The following is a 10522-nucleotide window of genomic DNA, read 5'->3' as shown; positions in this document are numbered from 1 at the left end:
CCTGAAGGGGGACAATTGCTGTGCAGGAAGAATGCCGTCCTAATAAGCGAAACATAGTTACCATTCGAGGGAGGATAGACCATTGCATAAAATGAATTCAGATCCAATCGTTTTATCCATACACAAAGCCAAATGATCAATGGGCACATTGTTTTCGTAATCATGGTGGATTAAACTAAAGGGCTTGAACATCTAACACCCAAATTTTTCAGTTACAATATCAGTTAATGTTATTGTACATTAATTGGATAAGGAACGAACTCCAAACGAATTCTCATTCAACCCTAGTTGGTTTTCTATGAATGTAGACATGCTAAAAAATGACTACCTAATCTACATAACTCTCAGCATCAAGTCGCTCCCTGCAGCAAATCCCAAATGAATTGCATCGGGCTGTTCCTTAACTTCCCCTTGGAAGAACTCTGACCATAATTTCCTCCACAGGCTTATCACAAAATTTATATGTATTTTTACTATCATACATTAAGCGTCCCCAACAGAAAACGACAAACCTTGTTTTCCACCAGAGGGGAACTTAAAAATTGTCTCTATTGTCATCTTTCATTATCGTGTTTGGACCATCTTCAAAACCAGAGCCTGGAGCAAGTTCGTTTAGATCAAGGAAACGCCGTTTCCTTACACCCTCAAGTTCGTCTTGGCCAGGGCTATTTGATCTATCTGGTGGCTGATTTTGCTGTTTCTCTGCTGTCTCGGTGTAATCTTCAACAGGCTGATCGACTTTCATATCTTGTTCTTCATCCTCATTGTCATTAGAATCTTGACTTCCAGTCGAATACTCTTGCTCACTAGCATCTGAGTGTTCGTCTGATGCATTTGATTTTCCAGGTTTCATAGACTCTGTCTCTGATTCTGACAGCTCGTATTGCCGGTAATTAATCCGGTTTCGGGTAGCCCTTTTACTGCGTCTCAAACCTGATTGAAGCTCATCGACAGACCTTAATTTAGTTCCCCTCCTTGTTCGGCCAGGTAGTTTCTTAAATTTTTGGGGCTCATCACTATCCTCACTGATGCTTAATGAATCCTCTTCTTCTTCCTCTTCTTCCTCTTCTTCACCATTTTCTTCATCCCACCTATACTCTTCATCCCCTTCAGAGCTGCTTGACAGCTTCCTCTGTTTACGTTTCTTCAAGTACTCCTCATCATAAACAGCTTCTCCAACTATGTCATCATCACTGTCAAAGTCTGCTTCGTTATCTGAAACTGCTTCAACAAACTCTTTCGTGGAATACCGTTGAGGCCTCTGCCTTCGCCTATTGCTGCAAGCAATTATGCAATAGTAAAGCTCATGTGCAATTTCAACACAATGCAAGAAGCTGTGAAATTATCTTACCTCCGATCCAATAATTCAGGTTTATGCTCTTCATCAATATCGTCAAAACCAGGTGAACCAGGGATTGTCAAACTGAAAGTGCCATGTTCAGAGGCATGTGAAGAACCAACCCATTTACCATTTGTTGCAGCTTCGGGTTTGATAATACCTTCTCTTCTGCAAATAGGCTCTGGTGATGGTGGTTTCCGCCTATAAGAAAATAAAAAATGCTAAGGATTTTAATAAAGTTAATAATGCAAGTTGGTAAGGGGAAAAAGGAGTAAATGAAAAGCAATATGAGGAATACATAATAAAGTTCATACTTGGTTATTTTAATAGCCTCACTGATTGATCGGTCATAATCATCTGTAAAAACATATGGCATCCATGTTCAGATTCATGTCATGTATCCATCGACATATGAGAATAATCATCAGTAAACTACAGTTGAGAACTGACTAAAAATGAAGCCTAATTCTTGCTTCTGTGTTGAATGATGTTTGTCATCTTACCAAAAGTATAAGTAACAGGTTTTCTGTCACGAAGCGAGCGTCCTGGTGAGAGTCCATCCACACTCAAGAAGTTATCAAGAAGTAGAGCCTGTCTATGTTGCTTTTTCAGCAACCTTTCTTTCCTCTGAGTGTTCACAGAAAAAGCAAAAAGGATGTTTTCACAACAGGAAAGCAAAATATGTCACCATATGCAATTAAGAAATAAAACATGAGTCAAAATGCAAATATTTTTTAGTTAACATAAAATCATGAGTCATGACACCAGGCTTCCTGAATCAAGAAAGGAGCACCTTTCCCTTTCTTTGTTAACATCCAATCAAGAAAATCCAGTCAAAATGTAGTCTTCATAGTTCATACCTTATGAACCTTCTCAATCTCAGGAAGCATGTCATTCTTTAGCTTCTTCCCTAATGAGGCTTCTGTTCTATTTTTACTTGTGAAAAGCTTCTCCTGCAACAACAGATGGACAAGGACAAATGAGAAACTAGATAAACAGCAACAGCTGATGTTTTTTTAAAAAAAAGCACCAGTTGAAGAATATTTAAAAATCATGCCAGCAGCAACAATTTTGAAATTGATCCAACTGCGATTGCCAACCCTAGGCAAAAGATAATGTCCAAAAAAAACAATTACGTAAAGGCATAATTAATCAGCAAAATGATACAAGCAGAATTACAGAAGCAATTGCCAGTGTAATACTTTTTTTATTAAAAAAATCACTGTATAAATTATGAAATAAAATGCTAAAAAGAGAGATAAAATCTCCCACAAGGAAAAGGCTTTAAAATCGTAACAAAGTTGAAGTCAACAACTACCAAAAGTTTTATCATATAACAGCTAAAACAATTAAAATTTTGGGAGACTTACCCTGATGTCCCCATAGTTTGCTACAATTAATTAGTTTGTAGACAACAACATAAAAAAGCCCCTATAATTTAATTTCACCAAGTGAAAAGGACATCTGTCTATTTTCTTGGGCATTTGCCATTAGTCAAAATGCCAAAGACTAAACTACCCTAATGATGAGTTTAAGAATAACCCTTAATTCCACACAATTTTTGCCTTCTGTACATTCCACTTCACTGTTGTTCCTCTTCCTCTCTGACTCTCTCCATTTGATATTCTCAACTTTTCTTCATCACTACCAGAGCTTCCCTTCTCACCAACCAACAAACATGTCATTCTCTTCCTCTGCCCACTAACCTTTTAAGGCTCATTATTAAAAGACAGTAGAGGTAAATAATGCATGCCTGCCTGTCTTTTCACTCTCACCTAACAAGCATGATATTGATATCTTTGATGGAACAAGTCTCATGGATATGCTTATTTCACAATCTACAATTGTGGAACTAGCACCAGCTCATAAAGCATATTTTATGGAGTTTTAATAGGCAATTTGGTGGTTCATTCACTGTAGAAGTATGGACATTATAATAAGGCCAGATGCATACTATAAGCAAGTAGCCCTCCATTGCTTAATATCCACCCCCTATTCACCCATACATGTGAAGACGACTTTAGGCCAAACAAGCTTAACAAATTCTTCTCTATTCTCCAATTTTATGTATTATTTCCCCCGCAACTGTCAGACCAGATGTTGACTTCCAATTTTATGGTGAATTAGGAGCACAAGGCCAGTATGTTGAGTTCCATGGGGACTGCATAGCTCCTATACATCACAAATATCTAAATGAAAACCATCTCAGACTACGCAATTGAGAATGATATAATCTCCATCCTCACCATCCATCTGAATCAAGAAGGTGCATCGCACTTGGGACAAAGAGGGACATGGAGAGAGGGAGACAAAGGGTCAAGGGTAAGGTAGGAATAAAAAAAAATTGATCCCTCACTAGACCAGCTTTTCTAAGGATGACAAACATTAAAGGCTTTAAAATGAATGGAAGAACTCTTTAATAGACAATGAAAAGGACATTTAATGTAATCGTCAAAATATAGGGAAAACTAATTAGTTATAGTAGACCCTAGGTACATCAAGGTAATTTTCCCTAAATTTTTTATTCATAATAAGAATTAAAAAATGATCTACAATTCCTGTGCATATGGTATATATGTCTACATGTATTAAGAACTTGTGGCAACAACAACTGTGCATATCGTGGAAGAAAAGGCTAGCACTCAAAGAAAACCAAAAAATTGTTCAGTACAACTAGAAATTATAACAAAGAAACCAGAAAAAGGAAAATCTCGTCTAAAGATAGCAATTCCACCACAAAAGATAAACCCAAACAATTCTAGATCCTAGAAGTTCAAACATCACATAGGGTAAGAATGATAACTCAACCAGACATATATTCATAAAATCTTTCAAAACATCTTAATTTGAGTCTACAAATTCAGCATGCAGCCACAGGACCTGACATTAACATGCTGCATTCGGTTTTGAATATCATGGATGTCTATTCTCACTATATGAGCGCACATGCAAGTGTGCTGCATTTATGTTAAACCTTTTCAATCTCACATTATTTCCTCCTGAAAATTTGATACGCAAATATACTTGTTGATTTATCAAAGGTTAAAGGAACATGCTAGGAGAATGCTCAGTTGACTGGTCGACTGCACATTCAAGGAAGTTTATTTATGATTTGTCTTCCACATATGAACTAATTCTTCCAGGAAAACACACACTTGGCATAACTTTCCTAAGCCTCCCATAAGTCTCTATCTAACGTTCTTAAATCCAGCATTTCATTTGTCCCCTTTCATCAGACTAGTTTATAATATTAAAGGTGCAGCAAATGATAGGGCCATACATGGACAGATGGCAATGCACCTACAAATATTAATGCATAATCATAATTTTACTTGATACATTTAGACACATCATCATATTTGCAACAACAACATGCTCTCTTTCAAATGAAATGATGGATATACTTGGAGCACACTTCAAGTTATCATGCATACACATTTGTTCTACAATATAAAATAACAAAAATATGAAACGAGACCTTTTATGGCAAAAAAAAAAATGAAAAAAAAAACTGTTGACTTCAAAACCCGTAACTAGTTTTGATTATCTAAATATATAAAAGAAATGTAAAAATAGAAAATACAATGAAATTTAGAAAAGACAGGTGCACAAAGAAAGGCCATTTAAGTAACATACGGAAACATCTTGGAATTCATCAAAATTAGTTGCAACTGTTTCCCACTGATACGTTGCATTGGGAAGGACCTGGGAACCTTTGGCCTTTGCCTTCTTCACCTCAAATTTTCTAATTTCCCGGTATAACCGATGACCAATTATTGGATCATCTTCATACCTGCACCAAAAACAAAAATCATAGATTATATAACTTCATACAAAAACTTTATTCCAAACAAAGACATTATGTTTTGCACAGAAACAGATTCGTTGATCTTTTTACATCATTAAAAACCAAGAGTACTCTAAATTGAATGTTTTAAGAGAATCTGCATACCAGTAATTAATTCCTTGTGAATCACCCCCAACGCGTTCTTTACGAAATACAGAAAGTTGAATACCATGTTTAACAGAGTTGTCAATATAATTTCGAATATCTTCTTGCTGCATATATCACAAAGATTCAATTCCTTTGCTAATATAACAATAAAAAAGGGGAAATAAAGTTGCTGACGAAGTTCTTATGTAGACTCAGAATTAGATAATGCATATAGGTTATTTGTCAAATTATTGAATGACTAGTATTCACGTATTTGATGTAAGTTAAATCAAAACCATACAGAAGAAACATTACTATAAACTAGAGAAAGGATTCAATCTTAATTGAAATTATAGAAACACCTAAGATGCGAAGTTGCTAAAAGTCTATAACTAGGGAATTTGAATTAGTCAAAATAAAGAATAAATTTAGGAAATGATTGCTAGAAGCCAAAAATGGCGGCCGAATGCCATAGCAATCAAGGAAAAATTGAAGATGTTGCACAAAAAATAAACAGCCAGCTGCATCTACAATGTTCATGTCTGCAAGCATAAACATACCAGTATATTCATTAACTGATTCTATAGGATAACTCATAAAGTGAAAAATTCTAAGACTATAAGGCTAGATGACTCCCCAAAAAATAGAAATTATTTATGAGAACATTAGATGGCAAAGTTCTTTACAATTATCAGTGGCACAAATTGAGTGAAAGAATGAAAAATAAACACAGCACACCAGTCAAGACCTATTTGACTCAAGTTCAAGGAACGAGAAGCCATACACTTAGAATCTGTGCTAATAGAAAACCACAAGATTAACTGCTAAAGAAAAACACCTTGGACACAAACAAACCTTAGAACAAGATGTATTTACCTGCACAACTAACTTGGACCAAGGCTTATATTCACTTAACTTCTCCTTCTAAACATATCCAACCCCATTACGAAAAGTGCTCCACTTGGTCTATGAATCAGTATATAATGCCCATTTAAGCTTTAATAAGGTTTAATATGCAATTGAGTGTAAAAAGAAATTAAAAATATAATTGCAGGCAGTAAGCAATCATTTCAAATCAAGAATCATAGAACATCCAATAATAATACCTCAACTCGAATGTCACATAGTGCTTTCAAGATCGCCACTCGGGTCCCAGGATCAAGAGTTTTATACACTTCAATCTCAACCCTAAAAAAAATTAAGTAGCAAATATTAGGAACATATAAGATTAACTATGAGAAGTTTATTTGGAATTATTAACTGAGAAAAATCTCATCCTAAGTATGTTAATTAGAGGTCATTAAAATTTATTTTTAAGATAATTTAACATAATTTAGTTAGAAAAGCTTCAAATCAGCTGTATCAGTTTTAACCAACTAATTTTAACACCCTCTTAACTAATGTATTTAAGGAGTTGCTCCTCTCAACAACAGCTACAACAAAAATGCCAAATAGATCCTACAAGTATACTAAATTGCAAACTGCTCACCCATGTGAAGCAACTATGGGAAGTTCCCCATCTGCAACCTGCACAAGACACCAAACTCATCTTAGCAGGGAGAAGCCTTAAAAAGGGTCAGTGCCAATATTTTTAAATATCTGTTAAAATAAGTACAATGATTGAGTTACCCAGTGCCACCAGTCTCTTAATTTTCTACACAAAACAGTAATCCAAGTATCCCGTGTAAGGGCCATTCGGGTTATAGGAGGGATTGCCTGTAAAATGGATAGATGAAAAGAAATAAGTACGGTAGTTGCAGTAGCATGCAGTATTCCTACTAATCATGTATTACTATCAAGCAGAAAATCAATGAACATGCATGTTGCACTAAATTACTATACAAAAACACACTTTAATTCATTAGCTGCTAATGGGTACACGATCAAGGTTCCACTCAAACTACAGTTTCAGCTCGATGAAGGTTGGGAACTCCACCACTTCAATATGAAGTTCCTTCTGTAACAATCACAAGTTACTAGTTCCACTTCTCTTCCAAAAAAAAAAAAATTATCACACTCATTTCACTTCTATATACTATAAATTAAGCCATATTTTATGCAAAACCCATACTATCACTTCAAAATCAAAACTATGATAACCCATGATGTGCTCAAAGAATAACCATTTCTTCAGCACATCATGCAACCACCTTCGTCTCACAATTTGTGACTGCCTGGGAGTGGACCAACAAAATTGGCTGCAGAATCCTCACACCTATTTCAGATAAAAAAACTTATCACTTTTGACTCAACAAAACTGACTATTTCACAAAAGCATATCATATCATAAGGCCCTGGTATCAAATATCTGCAGATTCAAAACAGTGCCGTAGCAACCTACACCCTCCAGAGTCCAATTTCTTTATCTCTCTCCCTCTCTCTCTCTTTGCTATCAGCAACATGAAACTGCCTAAATATTTCAAATAGTACGATCCCGACCAAGCCCTAAATTTCATAATTAAAAAACAAAGCACATCAGCATTTCGTACCTAATTTGACAATGTAAAAAGAATTTAATTATTTTGAGTATTTAATTTCCCACAATAATCCTCCTCTCAGCATCTTTTTTCCTTCATTACGTTCAATGCTGCTAGCCAAGCAGCAGTATGTGACATGAAGGTTACCTAAATGGAATCAATAATAGCACTATAGCAGCACCATTCCCGTAAAGTCTCGATAAACTTGGCAACACTAGGAGATAAAAACAGGGCATGTCCATACTGGCATCCCCTAAGCACTTTGCAAGATATCATCATTTTGACATCTGCCAGTTCTCCACTCATAAAACCATAATCCCAAGTTCTCACTTGGGAATTAAAATCCATCAGTTCACTTCCTTAGCACCCAAAGTAAAACACTTTGGGCACAGTTAAATCAAATAAGAAGTAACACCTCCGAGGCATGGCTAAAATTGAGCTTCTCACAAGCGCGCACATAACCAAAATGTGAACTGAACAACTTGCAAAACCAGGTGCAAGAAGTTCAATAAAGGAAAAATCAACTTAAAAAAAAAAAAGCACCGACCTTCATTAAGGGTATATGAATATCACTCAGAGTATCGTTTGGTGTAATCAAAGCTGTCTCAAACTCCTCAGCTGAGAACTCAACCTGTATATTCAATAGAGGCCTAAATACCTGCGGCGTGAAAAACACATGACAAAATATGAGCCACTAAAAGACACCAAAAAATGCAGGTGACCAAAACCAACAAAGTTCACAACTTCAAGAAGCATTAGAAAAGCTCACATGCAAGAAATTAAGTACGGAAGCTAATTCCCACATGGAGCGTAGGGTCCACCTCGGCAACTGAGCTGGCTCGGGCGGCCCAACCAGCGGCGTAATGATCTTACTGCTGGCGCTGCATTGCTCCTTCTGCTGCGGCGACTCATCGCATCCCTGTTGCTGCTGCTGCTCCTTCTTCGGTTTCTGCTTCCGGTCTAGCGCAGCCTGCTGCTGGGCAGCCTGAAGCCTCTCGGCGGCACGGATAGTACAAGCACGGGACGGTCGATTGCTCCTGTTGATAGGAGGCGCTGGAGCCTGCACAGGTGGAGGGGGCTCCTCGTCAAGAGGGGCAGAGGCGTGGTTCGAATCAGTGGCGGAGTCAGGGGCTTCGTTTAGGGGGATCGGAGATGAAGAAGGTCGTTCGCTGGACATTGTTGCAGAGATCGATAGGGTTTAGGGAAGCTAATGTGGAATTTACATGTAGAGGATCAAGGGTTTGCATTGGAGAAAGGAATCAAAGGAAAGAAATAATTTTGGATTGAGAATGAGAATGATAATTAAAGTGATAAGAGAAGAAGATTGAGGACCAAAAGTCCAATCCATTACTTGTATTCACATATAAATTGTATATGTAGTGCTCTGTTTGGTGGAAAGGAAAGCAGGAGAAATTGAAGGGGAAGGGAAGAGAAAGAAAGATTGGCAAGGGAAGGGAGAGGAGAGGAGAGGAGAAGAGGAGGGAGAATGTCTGAGATTTTGTGTAGGACTTGGATTTTTTATACCATTAACCACCGGGGGTTATTGGGTTTTTATCAATTTTACAAATTTCTTCTTCTATTGAAGGAATTAGGGTTGATTTCGCTATGCTTTTTGCTAATTTTCTTCTAGGAATTTGGTGTTATTGGAGTTGACGGATAATGCTAGTTTGCTATCCTTTTTGCTTGTGGAATTTTAATTCTTAATCGTGTGTCATTAGCAGTTATCACGATGGGTTCACTGTAATTTTAATAAAAAAAGTTTATGCTTGCAATAATGGCATAATTTTCCTGATTGTTTTTTTGAAAACAGTAGTTTTTGTTTTACCCGCAATTAAAACAAAACTAAAGTATTGAAACTTATATTTGCCAGTATAGCACTAATTTTAAAGTCTAATACAAAAACTGCAGAATCCATTTCGGACTTAATAAAAACCGATGTTGATTCGATTTTTGTCAGTGAAGTATAAGCCTCTCTTATATTATTGACCCTATATTATTTACAGCAACCACAGTAACATCAGTGAGTAAAAAATGATTTTTCTATGTGATAATATAATTCAATTTAATGGTTTATAATGATAAAAAACACAAACTAATACTAGAATTGAATCGATAATTATAATGTAGACATCGATATATAGGTGCATTATTTGAATATTTTTTTATTTAAACACATTTATTTTACTTTCAATATGTTATTTCAGATAATAAGAAAGATTTATTAAAATTCTTAATTACATATATTTTATAAAATAAAATATTTATTTAATCGTTGAACAAATGAAATGAATTAAACATAATTAAAAGGGATATGAAAAAAATGGACAAAGTACCTAACCTCTGCAATTGAAACCACATTTTTAACATTAAAGCTAAGAGGACATTATCCAACCCAACAAGAGATATTACAAAATTTTCTTTTTTTAAAAAAGAAAAGGTAACATGTACATGACGCAGTAAGCTCTCAACTTTTTTTAAATACATAGGTATTAGAAATTTATTCTGAATAAATAGGGAGCATGGGGTCCAACAATTTCTAAGAATTTACTCCATTTTCTCTCGAGAAATTTTTGATAATAATAGATGAGCAATTCTTGCTTTTATTAAAATTAGATAAAGTTTAAACGGTGAAAAAGAAAAGATAAAATTTGAATTTCATTAAAATAAAATTTTGAAAAACCATTTGATAAATGGTATGCATCTGAAGCAAAATTTTGAGTAATCACTTCCTAAACTTCAATCACAACATTCTGAAGAAACTGTTTCGATGCA

At 35.6% G+C, this 10522-nt stretch overlaps 1 protein-coding gene across 1 annotated transcript; it reads right to left on the bottom strand.

The window, feature by feature from the left end:
• Positions 1 to 151: 151 nt before the first annotated feature.
• On the bottom strand, positions 152 to 9409 carry LOC110617009 (DDT domain-containing protein DDR4). Its single transcript, XM_021759587.2, has 12 exons — positions 8520 to 9409; positions 8298 to 8408; positions 6903 to 6989; positions 6763 to 6800; positions 6380 to 6461; positions 5292 to 5398; positions 4976 to 5132; positions 2200 to 2292; positions 1843 to 1966; positions 1654 to 1696; positions 1352 to 1540; positions 152 to 1277 (listed from the first exon to the last, which is right to left on the bottom strand). The coding sequence occupies exons 1-12, from the start codon at positions 8925 to 8927 to the stop codon at positions 536 to 538; spliced, it is 2181 nt and encodes a 726-aa protein (XP_021615279.1). The 5' UTR covers positions 8928 to 9409; the 3' UTR covers positions 152 to 535.
• Between the last annotated feature and the right edge of the window lie 1113 nt (positions 9410 to 10522).

This window comes from Manihot esculenta, chromosome 6 (genome assembly GCF_001659605.2).
Source record: "Manihot esculenta cultivar AM560-2 chromosome 6, M.esculenta_v8, whole genome shotgun sequence".
Lineage (NCBI taxonomy): Eukaryota > Viridiplantae > Streptophyta > Magnoliopsida > Malpighiales > Euphorbiaceae > Manihot > Manihot esculenta.
This window is presented reverse-complemented; position numbering and strand designations above follow the sequence as displayed.

Excerpts from the sequence above, each read along its gene's own strand:
- LOC110617009 (XM_021759587.2), bottom strand. The coding sequence starts at position 8,927 with ATGTCCAGCGAACGACCTTCTTCATCTCCGATCCCCCTAAACGAAGCC. Across the intron at positions 6,801-6,902 it reads TAAGAGACTGGTGGCACTGG|GTTGCAGATGGGGAACTTCC; the intron begins GTAACTCAATCA and ends TGTCTTGTGCAG. Across the intron at positions 1,541-1,653 it reads GAGGCTATTAAAATAACCAA|GCGGAAACCACCATCACCAG; the intron begins GTATGAACTTTA and ends ATTTTCTTATAG.